Source organism: Poecilia reticulata, chromosome 9 (assembly GCF_904066995.2).
Source record: "Poecilia reticulata chromosome 9, P_reticulata-male-v2, whole genome shotgun sequence".
NCBI classification, from domain to species: domain Eukaryota; kingdom Metazoa; phylum Chordata; class Actinopteri; order Cyprinodontiformes; family Poeciliidae; genus Poecilia; species Poecilia reticulata.
In genome coordinates this window covers 27627307-27654380 of record NC_088838.1, presented here as the reverse complement: position 1 = coordinate 27654380, position 27074 = coordinate 27627307, and the positions used below count along the sequence as shown (strand labels likewise).

Genomic DNA, 27074 nt, shown 5'->3' with positions numbered 1-27074 from the left:
ACGTACAGGCGCCAAGATGGGGGGCAACAAGTATGCCCACTCCTGCCCGGCGCCTCTCACCGTGGGCAACTCCAGAATGGAAGTACGTACAGCCCCTCTCAAGTAGACTGGTGACCTCGTCCGGGCGAGGGAAGACCAAGTCCAAAGTTCGTCTCCATCATAAGGGGTCTACTTTTACTTTTATTAGAATATATTTTCATACAAGTATCTGTATTTCTACTTAAGTAGAGAATGTGAGTACTTTTGACACATCTAATTTTATGACTACATTCGTGCTAAGAATTGTTAAACATCGCTGGGGTTTGACATTTTATCAGTGTATTACAAAGGATCTTTGTCATATTGTATTTGTAGAAATACGATCGAGTGAGCGCTCTTAAGAGCAAACTGTCTTTGACGCATTTCTCCGTGGTTACTTTGTCAACAAGGATTTAGGTAGTTAGGAGAAAGTAAACGGCTCTTGATCACTCTGAAGGTAATTTATATACGGCTTGTGCCTTGGAAAACTTTCGTCTTTGTAAGTATTTGTGTGTTTGGAAGACAGACGTGTCACAAAATATGGAGAGTGGTGTACATGATGTTTGAGTGTTGCATTAAAATGAGAGTATTTGCTTTTCCCGCCGAAAAATAACCCGAAATGATGAAACAGAAAGCTGAAATTGATGTTCATCTACATGTCCTCCAGTGCCAAAAAGCAGCAGCTCCAGCTGCAGCAGAGGCAGAGATCCAAAGCGGAGAACATATATTTATCTTACATATTCAACAACATTCAGTTTCTCTTCCCAAACTCTCAACACAATGCAGGGCACCTCCCTGGGGAAAAAACCCGACAGTGAACAAGATAGAACACAAATGTTTGAGTACAAATAACCAGCACTCAACAGACCCACCACCAGTAAACAGAAGTGAAACGGGAACAAAGAGTGAACACATCCACCCAGTAAGCCTGGGGTGTCCAAAGTGCGGCCCGGGGGCCATTTGTAGCCATTGGACTGATTTTTTGTGGCCCCCAACTGCAATTCAAAAATGACGCAAATTTGTCCCAGAGATTCTGATAGATTCTTTTAATTTGTAATCAGGATAAAAATTGTTACCAACATAATTTTCTTACACAGGAAAGTGTAAACTACAACACAAAGTATTCGTGTTTTTATAACAAAAGGTAAAACAACGTTTATTCAGAGACTTTTATTGAAAAGTCTACATTTCTGCACCCAAATCAGTTTTTATTCTTTCTTAAACATGACTAAATATAGCAAACATTTTATAAACTAAGTGACTCTATTTTTATTACTAAACATTTATTTATTCAATAAAGCCCAAAACAAACTGAAAACCAGATGTCTTTCTTTTTATACATCAAGCATGCAAAATCTACTACAGCAGTGGTTCCCAAACTTTTTCTCCTGGGTCTCCCCCCAAACATTTTCTGGGCCCCCCTATGGATTACAAATAGCTGTCTAGCAAGGGGGGGAGGAATCGACTTTTTTGGGGGGCAAAATGAATGTATGTAGCTGAACATAGACAACAACATTGGTAGCCTCCAGGCTACTTGTTAAGCTTAAGGTGATGTATTGATATTAGCTAGTCATCTTTTAGCTAACTTTACCTGCATCCAACAGCTTTACTCAACAATCTGTTAGTTTGGGGGAAAAACTGTGTAAAGTTCTTTGCATTTTGCTGGTTTGCTGCCATGATTCTAACACACACCTGTGCAGCTCTGCGCAGCAGCAGCAGGTCTCCTTCACGGCGCACAGGTGTAAACCCAGCGCGAGCGTCGTAGCGCTCATGTTGCGTGTAAAGGCGGCTCTGAAAAACAGGTTACCACATGTTAACGGATTAAACAGTTTTAACTGCTGATAAAAGTGACAGAGGAGACAGATATGGGAAGTATGGAAGCCCCTACTGTATCAAATTGACATAGGAATAACAGAGTTGGCCATTCTAAGGTAAAAACCCAGCGCATACAGCGTTCAGGTTTTTTTTTTCTCAAGCGAGAATTGTGTTGCCATTTGGTCAAATAATATTTGACTGAATAGTGGAAATAAGTTATTTTAAAAGTCGAAAAATAAGTTCAAAGTTTGCGAATTTAATAACTATTAATTCACGCTAAGAATGACTAAAAACATGGTTTGAAATTTACGACCTTGTATTCGAGGAAACATGACAGAGTGAGCGCTTTTGGAAGCAAACCATCTTTACTGTACTTTTCTCCGGTAACCTTGACAACAAGAATTTGGGCAGTTAGGAGAAAGTAAACGGCTCTTACCACTCTGAACGTAATTTATAATCATTGTACCCTGGAAAACCTTCATATTTGTAAGTGCGTTTGGAAGACTCAGGCAGGTGTTGTTGTTTTTCTGGTAGATAAAATGTAGAGCTGTTTATTTGAGGGTAGCATTAAAATGAACCTGTTAGCTTATTTCTGTTATACTTCAGTTAGAGAAACGTTGTCAATATGGCATTAGATGAGCGTGTTAGCTAGAAATATATTTTTCCTTCTGTTGTATTTCCGTTACAAAAACGTTTTGAGTTTAGCATTAAGGGCTGGGTAAATATAACGATTCATCAACGCATTATAATTATTGTTTTTCCCCCGATCCAATAGCTATTTGGGACACCATGCTAATCGATTAGATCCCCTGCGAGAGTTAGCAAAACGTTGGAGAGATGTGCGCACCGTGTAAAGTTTTATAATCGAGTGTTCCTACACTGGATAATAGAAAGTTTGATCAGGTTATTGAGCTTTTTCGTGAATACTTTGTTGTTGAGGATCTTGCGCCATTTTTCTTCTTCTTGAGTCTATTAGCGGTTGGCCAAAAGCTATTTGGTGTGCATTACTACTTTATTTCAATGTTAAAACAGTATTTTCATGTTTAATCTTTATAGAGCTCAAGGGTTTTGTTTTATTTTCTGAAACTTTATTGCTAAAAATGCTGAAGTATACACGTTTAATGTAACGTTCATATGGGCAGAAATAATAATAAATTAGACAAAATTATTATTAGGTACTACAATTAATTATTTTTATGCTGCTTATTAGTAATTCTATTACTAATATAAGTCTATAATGATCCCTGGAGGATTGTTTTTAAAGGAAAATGGCATAAATAGGGCTAGGTCGACCTCCAGGTTGAACTGTGAGATTCAGTTTAGAAAATTTTTGTTTTTGCAGATTATTTTATCAATTAAACGATTTAGGTGCTGGAATACATTGCCTGTTACCATTAGAGAGAGCGCACCATTATGTGGCAGCTTAAAGCATGGTTGGTTTGTGTACCTTTTTAGCAACTTCCTGGTTTAATGACTGTTTTTATGAGTGATATAGTTTTCTAAATATTTTAAGACACTAGCATGTTGATATAGGCATCTTAGAATAGGGTTTCCTGCCCTATTTACTTTTTATTTATTTTTAGTGTCATTTGATTTGGAGTTGAAGAAAGGTGAGGAAAGGCAAAACTGCAGGTTATCAGGATAATCTGTAGATACCTTGGGATTACACAGATAATCAACAACCATAAAGAGGCCTCAAAGAAGTCAATCACAACAAAGTGAGCAGTCGGCTGAATGGCAATGTGCCAAGCTACAAATACTCAAAGGAGATTAAAAATAGAAATATCAAGACCAGAACAAATTGCACAATAGAACTTTGACAGCAGGAACCTGGGTGTTAGAGCCAACATTGGAAGCCATTTTCCAGAATGGTAACTTCTCAAAATAAGCATGCTCTTTCTTCAGTATAGCAAGCAGACTTCTTTTTTTAAATAGTTATTCATAAACCACAGCATTGTCAGCGCAGTAATAAATCCACGGATATCTTCTGGAATGGCTGGAATTTTCCCTTATCATACTTGATTGTAAACAATAATATAACATCCATGAGCTGAAGCACACTTCAAATGTTTTTCTTTAGTTTCAGACTTCCTGTTTGGGTTTTTGCCACAGATCAAGCCCCTAACTAATCATTCACCAGTTACAAGCAGAAGGGACTCTGGGTCAGGATGGCTGTGGTGTGACTGGGTGGTGTGATCTCAGTGTGGGGAGTAACTATGTGTCACAGCAGAAAGACTGTTAAACTTTCCCCAATACTTACCGATAAAACAGTGCTCAGCACCTGCAGCATGGCCAAAAAATACGCAGGACTGAGGAAAAGGAGGAAGTATGGGCAGTATTTTTATGCAAATTTTAAGTGCTTCTAGTTAAAAAAAAAAATCACTGCTAGCTGTTTTTGAAAAATCCGGCTTTTTTTTCTTGCTTTTATAACATTTCAGACATTTGCCTCTTAAATATGTTCATCTAGTAAACAAAGGCATTATTGCGCGTTTCAACTTTTGAATAGCACTTATGAGTCAAAGTCTTATCTTTTCTCCTATTGTGACAGAACTTGTATAACGTTATCTTTTGCTCTCTTGTATAATGTTAACTTTTGCTCTCTAACATGCTTCATTGTGCATTTCTGATGAAAACTGTCTTCATAAACCAATTTCAGCTGATAAGTATCTTAACAACACCCCACACCTACTTCGTTTTTGGCTTATGGTTTTCATAAATGTCCCTCCTGCTGAATGTTTGTCCCTGCCAAGCAGAGCCAGCAGTCGTCAGCCTCTGTAATTAATGCAAACACAACAGGTTTCTGTAGCTGCAGGCTGCTGCGTGTTGCAGGTATTAGGTTGTCTTCACCTTGTCGAGACCACAACCTTTGATCCACTTTTGTCTGTGGATCTTTAACTGATTATTCTGGCCTTGGCGAGCAGTTTCTAGTCGGATTATGCGAGTTTCTTCAGCTCTTGGATGAGGCAGGAGAATCTACTTTGATCGTCTTGTTGAAGTTGCCCAAACTGTGCTTTCTTGCCCAGTGAGGAACAGTAGACTACCTGTGTAGGGAAAAGTTTGATGAGGTCGGTCCTACACTTGAGTGCCTCTGAGAGATTGATGCCACTCAGCTGTGAGAGCATTGAAGGTAAGACGTCACCTGCAAAGCTATTCGGTCAATTTAATGCTTTCTTGTGCAGTTATAAGGGAAAAAATACCAGCTTTTACTTTAGTTAGTTTATCCATAATATGTACACCTGTGAATTGTCGTGTTTTCTTTGTGTTTCTTGGGTGTAATGTTTATAGCGCACTCCTTTAAAAGACTTCTTTTCCACTTGACAGGACAACTACAATGCGTAGCAAAAATATTTATACTTTTGGAACATTTGCACCATTCCACTAACATTTAATGCGTTTATTAGAAATGTATGTATCACAACACACATAAAGTAGAGTATATCTGTGAGGTGGTTAGAAGATTATATAGTTTGCTTTAGGTTTCAGTTGAGTTTTGGTTTATTTATGTAGATTTACAACAATGGGCATCTCAATTAGGGCTGTAGTGATACAATAATCTCACGATATGATACATGATAATCTGCTCACGATGCAATATATAGCGATATTCGGCAAACGATACAATTCAATACACTTTCGCGATTTTCTGAAAGATTTTAGATGGACAGAGTGATTTTGATGACATTTTGTGACTGTTATAGAGTTGGATTGAATTAATTTAACTGAAAACTTATGAAAAGCACCAACTACACAATACCTGGCTCTTGTTGGACATTGACACAGACTTAAAGTCGACAGCTGGACAAAATGAATCAAAGAAGTGGTGAGAAAACATGTTTTTTTAAAAATTGAAACAGTACAAACTGTAGCTTACATGCATTTGTAAAGTAAATAAAGTGCACCAAGTACCCTGCTCTGAATAGTTTGATACCTTTTTAACCATGACACTTAACATCTGAAGGAATCACTCTAAGCCTGATGACCTAATTAATCACTCTTCCGGCGAAGCAAGCAGTGAGTGAGCAAAGTGACAGTTGGATGTTACAATACTTGCGGATGAATATCGATTTTTTTTCTAGGAAAGAAAATATCAATATATATCGCAAAATCGATATTATTACACAGCCCTAATCTCAATGCACTCTTACAAGACAAACATCCAGTTTTCTCAATCTAATAATGTTAATATTACATGCTTTCCAATTTGATCCTAGATATAAAACAATGCAGGTGATTTTACTTTATTGACAGTTGGTAAAATGTTTTCTGGCTAATGAAATGCAGCTGATTGTTTTGTTGAGTGACTGGACTTGCAGCAATCACTCCTGAATCAGCAGGTGGTGGCAGCAGATTTATAGCATCGAGCTAACTTTGCAGCAATCTCTCATGTTGAACTTGCATTTGGTGAGGAAATCTACTTGTTAAGTTTCTGTACATGACTGGTTGTGAACTGGACTTTAATTGGACCGTTGTAACCCATGCCACTCCGTTGTAGTTCTGGTTGTATGTTTTGGGTCGTTGCTGTGTTGGTAGGCGAACCACCGCTCCAATCTCAACTCTGCTGCAGCTTCTACCACGTTTTCATCTATGATTGCTCGTTCTTTAGCGTCAGCTTTCATTTTCCTGTTGAAGAAAGGGACCCCCAGCACCACACGCCGTGACGATGCTGACGGTTTATTCAGGCTGGTCTGCTGTCATTTTTCCTCCTCACATGATGGTTTGAATGTATGCCAAAAAGATTTATTTTAATCTCACCTGGATATCCTGATTTATAGTTTCCCTGTCTTAATGTTCTTTCATGTGAGTTTCTTCTACACAAAATTATGCCATCACTCCCTTGTTTTATAAATGTATATTAATGACAATATGCAGGGTCTCTCAATTTTCCACGTTTGCTAAGTCCTCTAGCTTGTGGCAAACTGCAAACTGATCTTTTTCCATAACAAAAACAATCCATAAAGCCCTTTCCTTCCACTTCACACTTTGACTACTTTGTGTTGGTCTGTCACATCAAATTAAAACAAAATATACTAAACTTTGTGGTTGTGATGTGACAAAGTCTGAAAACCCCTGGGGGCATGAATACTAAAGGCACTAAAAAATAAATTTGCACAATTTGGAGCAAAGATGTTGTTGCAAAACTTCACTTTAGTCATTCGTATGACCTTTGACTCCAAAAAGAAATCCTTGACATGGGCAATCTTAAAACCAGAGTCTGGGTGAGGGTTTGCTGAGTGGACAGATCTTAATCTGGTTCTATTACAATATTGAGGAAACATATCTGTTACTTTGACACTAACTTTGTCAAGTTTTGCTTGCAAAATAAGTTTCTGTTACTTGTTGGGATTGATTGTACTGTTAAGCAGAGGGATTTAGTTTCTTTACTTTTAAATCTACAGTTTAGTTTCTTTTATTTTAAGTTATGCTCTGAAATATGGTGGCAATTAGGGCCTTTAGAGACAAAAATGGAGGAGTAAATTCCTGTAAAAAAAAACTCAGAAATTTTAAGATCAATCTCAGAAATGATCTAGAAAAAACAAGGACATTTCTGAGATCCAAAGTTAAAAATTTTCAAACTCAGAAATTTCTAAGTTTTTTTCTAGAAGATTTCTGAGATCAGTTTTTTGGCGGAAATTTAATTTACTCCTCTTTTTTCCTGTCTCTAATGACCCCAATACGCCGGTGTACTGAAATCGTTTAGTTTGTGAAATTCACTTTCTTTAAATTTGGGTCAAAGTTGCTCACAGTCGCAGACTGACAATGTGATTAGTGCAAGAAGATGAAGCAACCCATCCTGGCACGTTATTCAGAGTTACAACACGTGTGTTTCTGCTACGTTTGCTTTCCAGCAACTACGGGCGCTGACCTGTTGCAATGACTTCAGTGGATGTCAGAGTGTTATAAATGAGCGTAGCGGTTCTGTTTCATAATCAATCTCCTTATCTGGCTGGAGAGTCCTCGATGAAAAGCATCTGAAGGGTTTTAATGCTGATTTTATTTTACACTTTGTCTTTTTAGCAACTAGAAGAGTGTCAAGGAGAGTCTTGCAGCAGCTGTCATGCTAAAGGGAAAAACTGATGTTTCACCTGCAGCATCAAAGACGAGCACCGATCCTCCTGCCAAACTTCCAAGAACCTTCGATCAGGACAACAATCCAACAAAATCTCCTAAAGGTACCGATCGAACTCTGAATGACACGTTTAGACTGAGCCCAGGTCCAGTCAGGCGTTCACATGCACTCATCATGGTAACAAATGTCAGTTTTATTTTGGTCTGCTAGTGACGCATTTGACTTGTTCTTCTTTTAAAGGTGGGAAGGATTATACAACAAACAACTTCAAGTAGTTCAAGAAAATTAGGAAGTGGGCAGACATCAGCTTTTCTCTAATCCACCCATAGTCAGAAGCTGCTGACATTATTGGTAGAGCTCGGCTACACTGGAGGCTTTTTTGCTGGGATTTTAAGGACAGATTATAGATGTATTTTGGTATTTTAAAAACCACGGCTCATATTAAGCCAAAATAATTCATGTTGTGTGTTTGGGATATCTGGAATGTCCATCTGTTAACTTGAGGTGAAGCCACAAAACTCTAAACTTATCCATCACATTCACTATCCCATTCACCAGGCCCATCAGCATGATGCTGCCACAACCATGCATGACAGTTACTTCATATGCTGAAACTTAGCTGATTATGCTGAAGGATTGGGTCTGTACCAGGAAACCAAACAGTTAAATGATCTGAGAAAAGTGGTCAAATATTCTACAAGCATCATGGCAGAAACCCGTTGATGTGACTTCACATGTGACTTCACATGATTCACATGTATGTTCTGAATAGCATTGCATTCATGGCTATTGCAGCTTCTGAAATACACTGTGTATCTCCCAAAAGGTAAATAAACACCTAAAAAAAAACCTGAAAGAATCTTAGGTAAAAATCATTTTCTTAAATTATTAATACAAACATTGTGATGGGATTGAAATCATGAATACGTTACTTTTAAAGAGTTTATTTTTATTTTCAAGGATGTTGCTTTTTATTGCTTTATTTGTCAAATAAAAATATCAAAAAGGTTAAGCAGTCTTAAAAATCATATAAAGTTACAGACACATTTGAAAATGAGTTCTGGTTCAATTAAAGTGATAAACAGATAATCACTCTGTCAGTGATTTTCCACAGCATTTTGTCTTCTTTAAATATCTCATTTTATTACAAAGCAGAGAGGAATGTCTTAAAGATCTTCCTGTTTGATACGTTCAAAGGTTGTGACAATTTCGATCACTTGGAATCAACATAGACACAGTTTCAAGAAAAGCAATTAAGGTCAGTTTCCCTTAGATTGGATAGATTTCAGTCATTTTATGGAGCTGTATAATATAAGTTTTAGTTTCATTACAGACATGAATTTCCAGTTAAAACAGTAAAAATAACACACTGTATATAAAAATATACAAGAACTGAAGTATAAAAATGCTGTGAGCCAAAGTATCATTTTTAAACACATCTAGGATTATCCTGAGTGGTATCATGCTCAGGAGTCAAACTTGTCAAACCCAAAACTGTGATTCTATTTAAAAACTGCAGGTAGTGAAACCAAATCCAATGAGAAATAACAGATTGAGTCTCAATCTTCATCAGAAGAAGCTGCAGCAGATTGATGTTGCGTCCTCAAACCAAACCTGGTGGGTGGGTGGGTGTGTCAGTACATTCCTCAGCCGCCTGTTCAGGATCAGATAACAACCTGCGTCCTCTCTTACGCCGGCTAACGCGACGCTGGCACAGCAGGCGTGACTCAACTACTGAGATGTTTCCTCTCCTCTCACTCACCTTAGTCTTCTCCTGAACCTCGAGCTCGCCTCCTCGTCTTGTTTTCAAATGGCGGGTAAAAGCATCTGCGTCTGTTGTCCCAATGCAGAGCGGAAAAAGTCGGTTACCTTGATGTCGGCGGAATTGGCGACCATGTTGACCCCCTCTGAGAGGCTGTTTACCTCCGAGAGAAACCAGGCGGTCAGGCTGAGGATGGAGAGCACGGGTCCGGGCTCGGAGACTCCCATCACCATTCATCAGATGTTCCTGGAGGCGGTGGAGAGCTACGGTGATCACCCGGCTTTGGTTTTCAGGAAAGGTAGCCGGATGATGACTCTGACCTGGAGGCAGTACTACGAACAATGTCGTGCAGCGGCCAAGAGCTTCCTCAAGGTTGGTGCGTTCTCAGAGTCTGTGCTTCGGAAAATGTTTTCCGATTTAACGCTAAATTAATAACAGTTTAATGTGTTTTCAGATCACAATACACAGCATAGCCATTTATTCCTCCACACATGCACAGCTATGGAGTTCCAATTGTGCCAAAAGTATTTACTCCTACTCATAAAATCTGACATTGCCACGTTGCAAACAGACTTTTATGCATTTAGTTGGGATTTTATGTGAGTAACAACAAGTAGATAATAACTGGATGTCAGTAATTAAAATTTGTGTGGTATACTTTGTAACCAGTCCCTTGTAACAATAGTCAAGATGACGTGACATGGAATTATGTCATACTTATAAATATGTCTCAGCTGAAAAATATAAATTCTGATTAATCCAGAAGAACAACCCTTCAATGAGACAGCAGGATCAAAATAAACAGAGGTTTCTGAGGTTCGGTTTGACCAATAAACCAAGATATCGCCTGATGAGTCAGCCTCAATCAGATTGGATGGAGAATGTGAACATCAGATACCATATCTTAAAACAGACCTTCAGATTAGATCTAAATCTGGACTTTGACTGAGCCATTCTACTGCTGTGTTCTAAACCATTCCATTGTGTCACTGGATGTTTATCAGCGGCTATTGTCTCAACTATGTTTTAGCCTCTAATATTTACTTTTCTGGGATAGGCCTGCATTTATTTTCATAATTCCAACTAATACAAGTCGCCACCTTTCTCTAGAATGAAGCATCTCCACAATATGATACTCCCACCATCATGTTTGACCATGGGAATGGGAAAAGGGAAACTTTTTTATGACTTTCTTTCAGCAATAGATTCCTCTATAGAGACAAAATCTGTGGAGTCCATGACTAACAGCAGCTGTGAATTTCTGCATCTCCTTAAATTCCTAACAGATGAGCTCCGTCTACAAATAGATAGATTTGAGGAGAGTTGGTTGCACTGGATTTTATTTATGGTATCAGAGTAAGGAAGGTGATAAAAAATATAAAATACACACCCCGTTTTTTCAGAATGTCATTTGTAAAAAAACGAAAAAAGAAAACCTTGCACAAGGCTTAATTACTTTTCCAGGGCACTGTATGTACACTTGACTACAATGTTGTCTTTTAAAAATACTGTTACACCTTCTGTAATTTTATGTTTTCCCGATGAGCTGTTAAACCATAGTGTTGGACTGTTTCCTCATGTGATGTCTGTTTCTGTCTTGTAGAACTCAGGATATTAATTGTTTTGTCCATTTATGTGGAAACTTAGCAACCAAATTAGTTTTCTTCACTGCAGGACTGTTGGCAGCCACAGAGATTTACCCAAATGACCATTTACATGTTGCCTGCACATATGAACACAATATTTTTGGCACATTTGGAACCCCATAGGCACAGACTTAGCTTATATTATGCTAAGTTTAAGGTAAAAAAAATCAACATGTCTTTTCCAAATATGAATCCCAATTAAGAGACTTAATCAATGTCTAAAAACTATTTGAGAATTACGTCTCTCTTCATCAGTAATAAGTAAACATTATTACTTCAAAGTGAATATTCACAGTTTAAATTATGCAAAATATGAAGAAGTCACATCAAGATGATCTCAAGATGATTCTTTATTTCTGCCTTTGTATTATGTATTATATCCATTATAAAAACAATTTTTTTAATTTTCATGAGAATTTGAGCAAGTTGAAGGGTAATCTAGAAATTAGTGTCTGATCTGTGGTGTGACAATGTCCCACTGAAAACCAAAACTTGGGCGTGTGAAATCGGCGGCTTCGGTTACGTCTCGTGTTTCACAGCCCTGAAAACCCGATGTGGGCCAAAGGTAGCGGAGGCACGGCGTCGCCGCGGCGGCGCTATTACGATACATTGTTCTTTGCCTTTGCAGCTCGGGTTGGAGCGTTACCACGGAGTCGGCATTCTGGGATTCAACTCTCCCGAGTGGTTCATCTCGGACGTCGCCGGCATCTTAGCAGGGTGAGATCACACATCACCGCCTCGACAACCGTCCATACAAAATCTTAACGTCCAGGTTTTTAAGGCTTTCTCAGGTCACACCGTCTGTTTCTGTCTTTCCTCGAACTGGTTTGACCTGTTTGTCAAGAATCTGAAATATGAGTTCATAGGAACTTTGGTTCTGTCCTCTAGAAAATGTAAAATAGCTCACAAAAAACTGGAAGTTAAGTAAACAGTAAAATGTGTGGATGTTGCAGCCATAAAAGTCAGTTTACCTCTGTTTATAAATTAACACTTTGGTTAGTTTCTTATTACTTTAGGGATTAATGTTTCTTGAAAAATACACAATCCTTTGTGATTTGGTGTCGTGTTTTACAACTCAAGTACTTTAACATTATATTGTGAAATGAAGTGACATCAGACTTAATTTGTGCTTTATTAGGACACTGAAATACTCCTTACATGAAATCATGTGATTTCATGTGAATGCACACGTTAACATGCTAATGACGGAAAGCCGCTGCCTATAGCCAACTTCAAACGTCAGCAAATAGCTTCTTGCTAAAAGTTTGATTCTCTGAATGCTTCTTGTTTCTAAAATTAGTTTCTGTCTGGAGTAGAAAGAGCTGCACGTTTCCCCCCTTTGTTACCTGACAGGTACTCAGACAACTCGCATGTCTGCAGGTTTACCTTTTATTCCACTGACATACTTTTGATCTCCAAGTTTGTTTATTTATTTGTCAAAAATAAACAAATACATTTATTTGTTTATAAATTTATCTATAAATTAATCCTCTTAATTTTCACGAAGAGGAACATTTATTTTACACACATAAATAAGCTTTTAAGGAAGATAATTAGCCATCAACAGAAGATTATTTACAAGCAGGAAATGATTAACAGTGGTTACCGTTTAGTTTCATTGAGTTTTTATGCCACAGGGGTCTGGCTGTTGGTATTTACACGACCAACTCTGCGGAGGCCTGTCATTACGTAGCCTCTAACTGTGAGGCAAACATTCTGGTAGTGGAGAACCAGCAGCAGCTGGAAAAGATCCTGAAGGTCAGATGGCTCAGCTCAGCATCTAAACCCTTTGTGTGCTATTTTCAGAGCTCTGGCAGATTTATGAGTAACTACTAAACCTCTCGTGCCTCTGTTTGTCTCTTCCTGCAGATTAAAAGTCAGTTGCCTCATCTGAAAGCTATCGTCCAGTATGAAGGCGAACTGGAGCAGAAAGCAGAGTTCCTCTACACAGTATGTTGACCAATCAAACTCAGTGATCAATTAGAAACATCACATGGACTTTAGGACGTCTGGTAACATTTTCTATGACAACATCGGCTTTTTATTGGAGAATGAATTGCCTTTCAGGGTGACTGATCATAATAAACAACAACACAGCTGTAGCCTTTGTTTGTCCCAGTTTTATTTAAACCCTTTCATTTCTGCAGTGGGACCAGTTTATGAAACTTGGAGAGAACATTCCCAACAAGCAGCTGAACGCTGTGATCGACAGTCTGCGGGCCAACGAGTGCTGCACGCTCATCTACACCTCCGGCACCACCGGAAATCCCAAAGGCGTCATGCTGAGCCACGACAATGTGAGTCTGCTCTTCAACGGCACCGCAAAGGACAAAAAAGTTCGGTTCAGGTCTGATTTATTCTCATTCGATCAGTTTAGTGAAGAAAGAAAATTTGTTTTATTTGACGATAATCGCAAAGACACTGGTGGGTTAGTAGTTTTATTAGCAACTACCAGCTTCATGGGATCAGTCAGCAGTTACATGTGTCGCAGAGCCCAGGGGCCATGTGTTGTGTTGTCAGAACAAGCCCTCATCATCACTCCCACATTGCCGTGCTTGACAGCAAACACACCAATTGGTTTACAGGAAACTGGAATCAGTTGGTTAGTTGGCTGGACTCTGATTCACTTTTTTACTTTTTTCTTCTATATGTGTTGATCAAACCTGAAATCAGCAGGACGGACATTTTTAAATAGTGTTTTTTTTTTTTCAGCCCCTGAGCTGAACCAAAAACAAGTTAAGCTCAACCTAAAGTTTGAGTGTTCAGGTTTACACTGCAATGGATGAAGGAAGAAGAGCGAAATATTCAACTCTAGATTATTTCAGAATCAAGCAGGAAAATACCAAAGGTTCTCTGATCAAACATATTTGATATTTATAACTTCTGTACAGGACATAAGGGGTAGATGTGATGAATCTAAAGATTGCATCAGTTGAACGCCACCAAAAAGACAGACTGTAGTTTCCTTTTCCTGCTCAGTTTTCTCCTGTTTTTCTGATCAAACTTCACGGCTGCCTTGTCTTTTCCGCGGTCAGATCACATGGACGGCCCACGCCGTGTCCAAGATGATTAACCTACACTCCTGCGAGGAAGTGCTGGTCAGTTACCTGCCGCTCAGCCACATTGCAGCACAGATGATGGACATTTGGTGCTCCATGAGTCTCATAGCCACCGCCCATTTTGCAGAGCCGGACGCCCTGAAGGTATCGTTTGAGCTAGCATCGGTTTGTTAGCACCAACGCTGGTTCTGAATGTTAATATTGTCAACCGTTGTTGTTCCTGTTTTCAGGGATCTTTGGTGAACACGCTGAAAGAGGCTCGTCCGACCGGCTTCTTGGGCGTTCCTCGGGTTTGGGAGAAGATCCAGGAGAGCATGAAAGCTGTGGGCGCCAAGAGCTCTGCCCTGAGGAAGAGGGTGGCGGACTGGGCCAAGGCCATCGGCCTGCAGTACAGCTACAGCGTCATGAACGGGTGAGTCGGCTTCAAGCACAGTTTGAAGAGAAACACAGTTTTTATGTAAAGGTAGTATCGTAGGCTGTGTTTGTCTCTGAACCAACAGTCACAGAGTCCTGGGAAAAACTATCTACCCTTCACAGATTTCTTCTGGTTTTGATTTTTAAACATTTAATGTTTCAGATCATCAAACTAATTTCACTATCAGGCCTGTGCAGTTTTCAGATTGAGCTTTAATTTCTTATTATATGGAGAGAAAAAAAACAGTGAAAGTTTAAAACAGGCTGATTGTCGCTACGTAGAACAGAAGGGAGGAAATACTTGTTCACATTGGGCCGGTCGTTTAGATCACTTATTTCCTTTAATAAATCAGATGAACGTTTGAAACCTGCAGTTTATATTTACTCAGGGTATCTTGTTGTTTTTCTTTTCAATCCTTTCCAAAGAAAACAAAAAGGTGATTCTGTACTGTGTATTTTCATTAATGACTTCACCAGAGATCCAACACTGGAGCTAACCACCAGCCTTAAGGAAACATGTGGCAGATGGGGAACTTTTGACAGATTTCAAAACATTTGAGTTCAATTTAAAGTATTGTGATCTTCTTCTAAACAACCTTCGAGTGTCTTTTTGTCGCCAAGATTTTCCTGCTGTGTTTGAAAAAACAGATCCAGGTGTTGCTACAGCCGACCAGAAATAAACTAAACAACTTTTAGAGCAGAAATCTGATTAAAAACGCAAATAAAGAGGTAAAAACATATTTATACATTGAAAATCACTCATATCTGTTGCTTTGTTCCTTTTGTGAGGTCATCAGACAGATATGTGCAAGGATTGTTATGATGTGTTTTATCTTGAGTTTGTAACCATTTAAAATAAAATAACACAATAAAAACACCAACCATGAGATGCTCTACATGAGGCAGGAGGTTTGAGCTTAAATTGATTTAGTTCATAGAAAAGTCACATATTTATAAAGTTACCCAGGTTCATTCCTTAATCTAAAGTTTCAAACATGAGTAGATCTGAGCACGGCGGCTCATTGGAGCGCTCTGCGTCTGCTTGGCTGCAGGGAGAACGAGGTGCCGTGGGGCTTCATGCTGGCCAACAATCTGGTGTTTAAGAGGGTCCGGTACGAGCTGGGTTTGGACCGCTGCAGGCTGTGCTGCAGTGGAGCCGCTCCCATGACCAAAGAAACTCTGGACTACTTCATGAGCCTGAGCATCCCGGTGAAGGAGCTGTACGGCATGAGTGAGAGCTCCGGCCCACACGCCGTCTCCATCCACGAGTATCGCATTGGAAGGTCAGCAGCAATGCATTATGGGACTTATTGCTTTGAGTGAAACATTTAGTGTTTGCATACATTTGCAAAGTTAAAGCGTGTTATGTCTGTTTGGCTTCTCTAAAGATGCATTTGATCAGGTTCTTTAAAAAATAAAAACAAGAATTGGAGCCACACACATATGATTATCCTGTTCCTTATTGCAACAACCCAAATTCTTCCTGTAAGTGAAAAAGAATAAATAAAATGTAAATAAGATTATGTTTGGTTTAAGAAAGTAGAATAAAGGCCAGTCAGATTAATTTCTGGATTTTCTTGTCCAAGTCCTAGTCTCTGTTTCTGCTGAAGAGAAGTTAAAGAAAACCAAACCATCACCATAACGACTCACAAACCAGGACATGAACGCACTGAGCTCATCTCTGTGGTTTGCCTCTGCAGCGTTGGGAAGGTGATGGCGGGCTGCAAAACGAAGCTGGATAAGCCGGACGCGGACGGGAACGGAGAAATCTGCTACTGGGGCCGGCACGTCTTCATGGGCTACCTGAACATGCCGGACAAAACGGCCGAGGCGCTGGACGAGCAGGGCTGGCTGCACTCTGGAGACTTGGGCAAACACGACGAGGACAACTTCCTGTACATCACAGGCAGAATAAAAGGTAACGTTGTTCTCAACCTGGAAACAAAACCGAAAACCTTAAGACAGTTTTGGCCTAAAGCAGTGATGTGTAAAAGTTTATTTTATTCTGTTTATTATATGAAACCCTTCCAAAGATCTACTAGAAGGTTTTACATCAGTAAAGTTTGTTGTTGTGCGTTTACAATAATAAACTCACAAACTGAATTTACTGGGGTCTATAAATCTGTAGATCCATTGAATCTGTTTAATCTATTTAAGGGACCAGACAACACAAGCCTTTATTTAAAAAGTACTTTCGGTACAGAAAGGTAATTTTACACATCAAACTTAAAAAGCTGCTGTTATCTGATACGATCTTTCATTCACATTTAGATCTTAATCCGGTTCAGCCTCTCAGCACAAACAGATCAGGACTGTTGAATGAATGAGACGCAAAATCACAAACAATAGGAAACATTTATTACCTCTTAGGTTAAAGTTACATCCATTTAATATGTGAATAACCTAAATTGTTACCTGAGAACTCAGCAGAGATCTTTTCTGTTCTTTGGTTTCAGCTCGCAGTAAATAAGACTTTACTTTTATCCTACACTATTTTGAGCATTCCACTTTATGTTTGGTCTTTATTTTTATATAACTGTATTCACTATTTTTATATATTTTGTAAATGTTATTTTTCATATTTATCTCTTTGAATGAAATTTTAGTTTCCATGTATTTATTTTTCTTTCATTTTGATGTTATTTCCATAACATTAGATGCAGCATTATATTGATACCTTTGTTTTCCTCTTTTAACTCAATATTTAGTTAATCTTTTTTGTCTCCGTTAATATTTTGTTGTTTTATGTTTTTAATGAAAAATCTGCATCTTTAACTGAATCCAGAGCTCTAGTAATAAAAATCTGGGTTAATGTTAATTACCGGTATTTGCATTTAATTATTTGGATTTGAAGAACAAAAGAAAACATAACTGCTGAAACCATGATTTAGCATTTCTGATACTTTCTGTGTTTCTCTTGCTAAACCAGAATAATTAATTCAGTTTTTTTTCTCAGAATTTTTTATTCTCTAAAAGTAAAATCTTGGTTGCCACAACATTTTGGGAAATATTTCTTCAAACATTTGGACATTTCTTCCATCATTATCTGTTTAAGGATAATTTGCTGAAAAGAGTTTATACAGAAAGTTTAATGTTTTGTCAGAAACTTGAAGTATGACTAGAAATCAGTAAGTCATAAAGCAGAACGTCTTTTTTTCTTTCTGCAGAGATCATCATCACCGCCGGTGGCGAGAACATCCCCCCCGTGCCCATCGAGGACGCCGTGAAGTACGAGCTTCCCATCATCAGCAACGCCATGGTGATCGGAGACAAGCAGAAGTTCCTCTCCATGCTGCTCACGCTCAAAGTAACAAACTGGTCGCCTCTGCTAACCTCCACAAAGCCACCGCATCAGTGAACAGGTGTGACCGATGTTGTTGCGTCCGCAGTGCGTAATGGACGACGAGGGCAACCCCACCGACATGCTGAGCCCCGTGGCGGTGGACATCTGTCAGCAGCTCAACGTCAGGGCCACCAAGGTGTCAGAGATCATAGAGAGTAAGGAGCCGGCGCTGTACAAAGCCATTCAGGACGGCATCAACCGATTCAACAAAACATCCACGTCCAACGCTCAGAAGATCCAGAAGTGGATCTTACTGGAGAAAGATTTCTCCGTCAACGGAGGAGAATTGGGTCAGAAAATACTTTTGGTTTTTTATTTTCTTTTGTTTTTGAGAAAATATAAAATGTTTAACTTTTATCGCAGTTAAAATCATTAACAAATTTTACTGGACGACAAATTGTTTCAGAAACTACTGATATAAACGATAATATCCTCGTTTTGAGACAATTTTCTTGTAATATATTGATAATGTTAGAATAATGCAAGTTTGCTTCTTCAAGTTCCAGTTCCAGCTTAAACTGGAAGACATTTTAGATATTCAGGAATCGATAAATAAAACTGAAATAAAAAAAACAAACACACCCAAATCCATAAGTTCTGTGTAAATAAAACAATATTAATCATCAGAATGGAAATGATGGAGCTCATTTTAATTTATCATTAATGGATTAACTGCAGGTCAGATTTCATCTCTGAGGATTTTATGGTTTGCTTCTCGAAGTTACTCCCCAAACCGAAACTGAGTTGCTGTTGTTCAATCAACCATTCTTTTCTTTTCTTTTCTCTTCTCTTCTCTTGTTTGTGTGCAGGACCCACCCTGAAACTGAGACGGCCCGTTGTGGCAAAAATGTACCAGAGCCAAATTAACAAATTGTACTCTCGCTGAACTGTCCAGCTGTGGTTCCTGGAGAAGTAAAAGACTGAGAGCAGACCTCTGTTGCCTACGCCTCTGTGAATCTCTGTCTGTTGTATCATATTTATGCTGTTCGAGGTTCTCTGCCTCAAAGCGGAGCCGGGCCTTGCCGCACCTTAACACATGCAACTGAGGCTGCCGTCACCTAGCTTCTAGGAATGTAAGCTTTTTACATTTTTATCGTGTTTAATGAATGTTATCTAAGGACTGATCCACTTTGACTTTTTAAGGTTTTTACTCTCGTCTTACAGCAGCTGTTTAAAATCTGACCTCCTGTTTCAGCATCGTGTAAAATTCTCCATCTGGGCAAACAGAAGGTCAACATGTTTTATAATGTGAATATATTGTTTAAAAAATGAACCTAACGGTTTGTGTTCATCCAATAACCCCAACTGCTAATTGTAAATCGAACATGAGTGTGTACAGTTTCACTCTACTGAAAATATATATTTATTCTGTGATATATTTTCTGTAAATTGTCAATAAAAGAGAGTGATTTGGAGCAAATCAAACAGACCTAGCAACAACACGTTTTTTTTTTTTGTTATATATTTTATTTCAGTTTGCACCTTGGTGCAAGAATATGAAGAGCCAATCATATCACAATGTAATATTGCATTTAAATAGATAAATACATTGAAATGATTTAAAATTGACATTTAGTAAAATCATATATAATTTCAGCATTTTATTATTTCACATTTTTTCTGCGTTGTTACTGCAGCTCATCATGCAACTTTTATCTTCTGACTAATTCATAAGGACGAAAAATAATGTTGCGGCAACTAAACAAAATAATTCTTTGTGACATTTACCTTTTTTTTCTAATTATACATATTTATCTTGGCAACCTAAAATACATTTAAAAATTATACACGGAAAATCAAATGTTTTCCTAATTAAATTAAGGATGCTCTTTAGTCGTTTTTTGTTTCGTGGATTGTGGCACTTCTGGTTTCCCATATGTCTGGACTTTCATGCCAAAACTTATCCAGGAACTTTTTGTTTTATTTTGCTGTGTTTTTTTTTTTTTTTTACATAAACTAAATATCACTGATTAGCATGCAAATAATTCACAGTTCTCTGATTGTGTTATAAAACTAGGCTTATATTTTTAATGTAGTGGTAATAGAAAGGAACAGAAACATTGAATAAAGTTAACTTTTAATAATTAGTTATGGTACAATACCACAGTCATATGGGTGAATGTATGAACTACACCCCAGTAATGGAGCTGCTTCATGTTCTCATAACAGAAATGGTAATTTCACAAAATATATGTACAGAAAAGATTTTAAGAGTGCAAAAACATGTTAGAGTAAATTAAGGCAATTATATCAAGAAAATAATTGTAATGTTTTATCCACTGTAAGAATATTTTTGCACATAGTTCATCCAAAAAGTCTGCAGATTTTCTAAACTTTTCCAAACACAACTTTAACTCAAACTTCACAGTAAAGCTGTTTTATTAGGGAAACATCTTTACAGTCTTATTAAATATTCAGGTGTCTGGAAAACGTATCCACACTTATTCAACATTCAATCATTTTTGCCCTTTAATACCGTATCCTTATCAGAAATATTTTAAATCCCAGTGAGTTCAAATTCAGCCGGTAATTCTGCTGTTGGCCATTTAGACGGATAAATTTAACCTGGACCTTTATGACGCATTTTAACTGGACCACTTACAATATACAATGTTTATTTTTAGTAATAAGAGCAGGCACAGTGAGGACGCCTCTATCTGGCATGCTGCTACTCCCATTTAAGCTTTGGTTAATGTAAAGTATCTTAGACACACTGCAAAACACAACATTTCACCAAGTAATTTTATCTTAGTTTCTAGTGAAAATATCTTAGTACACTTGAAATAAATTACAAGTAACTTCTCAGCAAGCTACATGAACTTGTTTCGTCAATAACTCCTTAACTTATGACAAAAACTAGAACTTTTTCATCAATATTAAGGAGTTATTGACTCTAAACAACCTAAATTATGAGTTAGTTTTTATTTCAAGTGAGCTAATATATTTGCACTAGAAACTAGACCAAAATACTTGGGAAGGTTTTGTTTTTGCAGTGCAGCATGGACACCAAAGTAATCAGAAAACGTCTGCGTGGTTAGAAGTGGCCGGTGGTTTCATTTGGTGGTGAAGGCGACGCCCTTCTTGACCCAGGCGTTGCTGTTCAGCAGGGACAGCATGAAGCGAGCCACGTCTCCTCTTCCCACCTGACTGCTGCTGTCAGGCACAAAGTATCCCTCATGCGTCAGAAACTCCTGAGCTGCAACAACAACCTTCATTTTACCCGTTTATTTTATTTTGTGTTTTTTTTTCTACTTGTGGGTACAGCATCAGGCTTTCTCTCACCTGAGGCTGCCAGGTTCTTGAGGCCGGGCGGCCGAACTACGGTCCAGTTGATGTCCTCGTTTTTCTGCAGGAAGCGCTCCATCTCGTACATGTTGCTGAGGACGGTGCGGATCATCGGCAGGAGAAGGAACCGGATCAGGAACGGAGACTGGGTTGCAGAGTCAGCTAAACATGAAAATATGACACAATCTCACACAAAGCAGATATACAAGGAGACAATCATACCAACAGTAATTATAGGGGTGATAAGTCTGTCTTTGAAGGTTTCCATGGCAACTGCTTTATAGACTTTGGATAAGCAGGTTATCAGTTCAGGTATTCCAATATTTGTTAATATCAACACGTTCTGCCACATCAATGAGTTTGACACGCTGACCTGTGCAGTCCACTTACGGTCTGTGTACCAAGAGGTCATGGTGATGACCCTGTTGACCCGGGCTTCTCTCATGGCGCCGATCACGGCTGCCATCGACGTGGTGTAGCCCGTCACGCCGGAGAAGAAGGAAGCCGGAAAGCCGAGGCAGGACATGACGACGTCCTGGTCTTTGAAATGAGGCTTCAGGCTGTCTGCTGAGAAAATATCAGCCGACACAACCTAGAGACAGAGAAGAGGTCGACATGAAGCCATTCTGATCGACATGAAGCCATTCTGATCCAGGGAAACACGTGGTTCACAAATATAAACCAGAGAAAGCATAAAGAGTCAACAGTACTTTGTTTTTATCCTCAGGTTTGTATCTAATGTGGAAACTAAAGTTCACTAAGCTTAACGATTAATTGATAAGCAGCCATTTTCTTAAAAACCTCAGTGTTCTCTTGGATCAATTGGGCCGACCGGATAAATTTTTCATAATGTGAAGCCAAAATAGTTACTGACATCTTTCATGATTCCTGCTCTGACCTCGTTTCTCACAAGGAGTGAAATAAAACCTGTCCTGATCTGGGAACAGAAAACCTCACCGCCAATTTACAGTTCGCAAAATATTGTAAAATATTTCATATATAATTTATAATGATAAAACATCCACGAAACCGGACTGGACTACAAACCTACACAAACTGGCAGGACTCCAGTTAGATGTGACCTACATTTAACCTCCATTGATCTCTAGCTGATACAAAACATATTAGATTTTGCACTAAATTATTTTTAGATAATGACATTGTAATCTCTTTTTTCTTTTAGCTACTTTCAGAATAAGCCGATTTAGAATCTTGTGTCACATTAAATTCAAACAAGCTGCTGCTGGCCACGCCCACCAACTCAATGTTCACTCTCACACGTGAAAATGGCTGCAAACAGACGCGCAATTATACAGCCATTTCTTTGAAAAGCAGAAATAGAACCTACTGCACAACCAACAAGAATGCAGCAACTGGTTTCTGGATGGTAAGTTAACAACAAAACACTTGCTTTTTTCCAGCAGCCATTGTACGAGGCATTCAGCAGTAAAATCAGGCAACAGGCTGGGCTCCATTGGGGTTGCTAGGTAAAATGGGCAGTCCCTGCTGATTTGTCAAGGTACATTCTGGAGGTTTTTGAAACGACTCATTTTCCAGACACCAAAAAACTTTAAATTACTGCCAAAAAAACAGCTGGGTATTTTTTTAAGAGCCTGGGTTGTTTTTCGAAGCTGTTGATACCCATATGGAAGTATAAGAATATAAAAAATGTAAATTTGGTACAACAGGTCCCCTTTAAAGTTACACCAGACAAAACAGGATCTTTAGTAAAACAAGGATTATCTTTGGCCTTTCAGTTAAATTAAAATTAAAAGCTTCCATCCATCACAAAACAATATATTGTGTTTCAGTTTACTATTATTGTTTGGCTTGGATTCTGAAAGAAACAGCATGCTGAAGATGTGGCTCCATAAAAGCACCTGAACTTTGAACCTGGGTTGAGTTTTACCTTGAGGTTGTCGTGGTGCACTGTGAGCTTCGCCGGGTTCCTGACGACGGCGGTGACCGTGTGGCCTTGCTCCAGCGCCTGTTTGACCAGAAACTGTCCGGTTTGCCCAGTGGCTCCCAGCAAAGCGATCTTCATCTTCCAACCCAGTCAGGAGTTAAAACCGACCCTATGAATCACTTCGATGGCTCCAAGCCGCTGAGCTGAGGTTTCCTCCTTGTTGCACAAGCAAAAGTGTAAAAAAAGGATTACTGCATAGAGATTAAGACATCCTCTCCCACATAAAACATGGTTTCATCATGTGACAGAGTTCACAGTCTGCTCTGAACAGCACAATATAAAAAATAGAATTAAGATGGCAACTTAAGCATTTTACTATACAATCTATATTAACAATTTGCTCATTTTTGATTAATAAAATCACTTAGAAAAATGTTTCTCAGAAGAAAAAAATTGTTTTGATGTTTCAAAAACATTTAGCAAATAAGTTTAAGTATGAAATAAAATAAATCCCCAACATTTGACATGAATAACTAAATTAAACAAATTAAAACTCTACAATCTGTAGTTATAAATATTTAAAATGTGGAAATAACTAGTAGAAACCAAGATGTGTCTCATGAAATTCAGCCAAAAATATTATTTTACCTCATTTTTGTCTGTAATTGGAAGTAGAATAAATTCTATATCTAATTATTGTTTTATAATTCTCTTTATAACTAGTGCATAGATTTGAGAAACTTTAAAAAGTAATTATTTGGAAAGAAAATGGCAATTTGTATGATAAAAAGAAATAAAAATCACTACGATTCAAGGAAATGTGGCTCAATTTTACTTAGAAATATACATGATTAGCAGGAATTATCGAAAGCAACACATTGTTGATTATTTTAACTCACAGCGTAAATAAAAATTACTTTCAATGTTCATAAGTCAGAACAGAACACCCGTCGTAGATTGGATGGCCTCATTTTCAAGGATCACTCTGAAGCTTTAAGTTCCACAGAATAAAACTTGAATAACGTTGTTTTCGACTCGATGAACAATCACTGCTTATTATTCAGCATGTGACCAGCATCTTCTGATACCACAAAGATAATTCATTGGACCCGGATCGGTTCAAACAGAGACGCACTGTGCAGCTTTCCTCGCCTCGCCCAATTAAACATTTTGGTTTCCCCTTGAAATCTCCAAAAACAGAAATGTCTCTGCAGCTAAAACAGAAGAGATGAAACATTATGATGTTTAGTTTACCAAAGAGTAAGAGACCAATATTTCTTTCTACACAGTGCATGTTCAAATAAAAATACAGAAGCACCAAAGCTATGGGAAATTTATATAAATATGATCCATGTTTTATTTTTGTTATTTTACTTAATAGGTATGTTTGAGTGTAGATGGAAAATGAATGACAAACTTTGGACAAATGGCCACAGGTTGGACTTGAGCCTCATTACAGGAGGTTAAAGTTCATCCAGAAGCAACCTGTTGATTTAAGTCTTTAAAGCCACAGATCACCAAAATAAAATCCTATTTTTAACCCTTTGAGATGAAGATAAATTAATTTAATTTTCTTAAAAGCTTTGATTTTGGTGCAGAATGCAAACAGAGCCCGTACCTCCACACCTGGAAAGTAATTTATCTTTGGGTGTTGACTAAGATCAATATAGATTGGATTTGATCAGATGCGACTGAAATACCAGAAGTCCATTTATCCTACTTAAAATCCTAACATGACTTAAGGTTTAAATGCTGAAAAGCTTATAAGTTTTTCAGTTTCTATTGGTTTCAAACCTATTACCTCAACTAAAGATCCTATAGCACATTTTTACTTTTGTTTTAAAAAAGAAAAACAAACCCAAAACTGTAATGTCAATCAAAAATGTCTGGAGGTCAGACCTCAAAAATTTGATTCGATATTTGCCAGGAGAAACCTGATAAGTTGCAATTAATCAATAAATTATAATGTGCTTGATTATTTCCATACTTATGATTAATATTTTTTGGAAGTAAATTTTGTCTACAGATATAACATGACCCATTTAACTAATGGTTTCAGATGTAAGTGGTTTTTATTTCTGTTTTATTTATTGTTTTTTCCTGTGTTTAGTATTCTTTGCAAAATTAAAGTTTATTTGTGATTGACAGTGCAAACTTCAATTATTATGCTATGAAAATGGTTTCAAAACAACAATATTGTCATTTATCGCTATAATTGCAAGGACAATTTCTTGTCCAGCAAAATTGATCATGAAGGCCTACTAATCACTTTGATTACTAATAACCACTCTAATTACTTCATTTCTCAATACAATTTGTCAAATATGAATGGCAAAATTTTAAATAGACCTTGTTTTCTGTGTGTCTAGAGATGCTTTGTATTTTAATAATTACACTATTAAGTAAAAAAAAAAAAAAGCTCTTTCAAAAGAGTGAAGTAATCCCACAACATTTTAAGTTTATGAGGATTCGCGATTACAAAAACTTTAAACTATGGGGAACCCCATGTTAAAAAACAGCTGTCATTTCATACTAGATCATACTTCAGGTGATGTTTTACTGCATATGCTGTCAAAAGGAGGACGAGTATTAGTTTGTGACAACTGAACCTTAAATGACCTTTGTGGGGCTAACATTATCTAACCAAAGTGAATCTTCGACACAGTCGAAGATTGTGTCGAAGATTCACTTCTTTATCAGAAGTATTTTTGTTACTAAATAACTTTAGCGACTCAGTTTCAGATACGTATACAAACATCTGCACAACTGAAGTAAAGCGAATGACAACTAGCTAGCTGCAGCCGTAAAAAGCAGAGTGGACGTTAGCCAAGTTACCTATGCCCAATGCTACGTCCGTCCGCCTGCGCCGTCTTTGTTTACAACGTATAGAGAGGTGTTCAAGAGCACCAACGTTCGCGTGTGTTTATAAAACAAGATTTCGGAGGTTGATTTTGGTTTAACACAGAGAAGTAGATGAAAACTAGTAATTACCGAGAAGGTAAAAAAAAACATGTCCATATTTAAAAAAATAATTATTTAAAAGAATTTAAAATATTAAAAACTGGAAAGGAACAGGGAGAACGGTACGCTAATTGTTGACTTTGTGATTGATTTAACTGTTTTGGAAAATTGGCACGTGCTTGTTTTTACAACATTTATCTAATCTTTTAGGCTGAAACCAATCATCCTATTAAAGAAGCTAATTTCTAAAATACCCAAAGACAAAAAAGCTCTTGTGCGAAGTTAGAATATGGGCAGATGTGGGTAGTGTACCCAAAACTTAGTAAAAATACTTCAACATATTTTTACTCAAGTAAAAGTGAAAAGTAGCCACCTCCCCAAAAAATTACTCTAGTAAAGAAGCATTTTGTAAAAAGGCTACTCAAGTACTAAGTAACTGATCAAAACATCAGTCGTTTAATATTTAAAAAGTACATCATGAGATGGACCAAAATATGAAGTTATGTGGAAATCTTGGATATTTTATGGACCAAAATGTAAATAATTCAAATAAATAATATAATTACAAAATAACAAGAGCAGGCAAAAGTTTAAAAAAAATATCAATAACAATTTCTTTCAATATAAAGTTTATTAGACATTAATAAAAACTACAGGCCTGTGTCTTTTTCTGGTGAATTTACTCCAAAATATTCCAAAAAGTATTTTTTCCCACCCCAAAAAAGTTACAATTCACAATGGTTGGACACCTTGAAAATCATACATTTGCCCTTTATTTTTCAGACAGCACTCAGACTG

At 37.7% G+C, this 27074-nt stretch overlaps 2 protein-coding genes across 9 annotated transcripts; one reads left to right on the top strand and one right to left on the bottom strand.

Moving 5' to 3' along the window:
* Nucleotides 1–386: 386 nt before the first annotated feature.
* LOC103469930 (long-chain-fatty-acid--CoA ligase ACSBG2-like) lies at nucleotides 387–19055 on the top strand. Of its 6 annotated transcripts, none has more exons than XM_008418007.2 (15): nucleotides 2213–2319; nucleotides 4857–4960; nucleotides 7849–8003; nucleotides 9751–10034; nucleotides 11937–12025; nucleotides 12946–13066; nucleotides 13178–13258; nucleotides 13456–13605; nucleotides 14344–14511; nucleotides 14598–14779; nucleotides 15834–16064; nucleotides 16482–16699; nucleotides 17949–18088; nucleotides 18171–18414; nucleotides 18934–19055. In XM_008418007.2, the coding sequence occupies exons 3-15, from the start codon at nucleotides 7889–7891 to the stop codon at nucleotides 19008–19010; spliced, it is 2100 nt and encodes a 699-aa protein (XP_008416229.1). In that variant the 5' UTR covers nucleotides 2213–2319; nucleotides 4857–4960; nucleotides 7849–7888; the 3' UTR covers nucleotides 19011–19055. The 6 variants fall into 6 exon arrangements, with proteins under 6 accessions (XP_008416231.1, XP_008416232.1, XP_008416227.1 ...); XM_081610827.1 differs by having other exon boundaries at nucleotides 2240–2342; XM_008418009.2 differs by lacking the exons at nucleotides 2213–2319; nucleotides 4857–4960 and adding an exon at nucleotides 387–475.
* Nucleotides 19056–20189: 1134 nt separating this feature from the next.
* LOC103469929 (uncharacterized protein YheG-like) lies at nucleotides 20190–26243 on the bottom strand. Of its 3 annotated transcripts, none has more exons than XM_081610828.1 (5): nucleotides 26151–26243; nucleotides 23319–23531; nucleotides 21800–22001; nucleotides 21407–21571; nucleotides 20190–21333 (listed from the first exon to the last, which is right to left on the bottom strand). In XM_081610828.1, the coding sequence occupies exons 2-5, from the start codon at nucleotides 23451–23453 to the stop codon at nucleotides 21299–21301; spliced, it is 537 nt and encodes a 178-aa protein (XP_081466954.1). In that variant the 5' UTR covers nucleotides 23454–23531; nucleotides 26151–26243; the 3' UTR covers nucleotides 20190–21298. The 3 variants fall into 3 exon arrangements, with proteins under 3 accessions (XP_081466954.1, XP_008416224.2, XP_008416225.1); XM_008418002.2 differs by having other exon boundaries at nucleotides 20190–21320; XM_008418003.3 differs by having other exon boundaries at nucleotides 20190–21315.
* Between the last annotated feature and the right edge of the window lie 831 nt (nucleotides 26244–27074).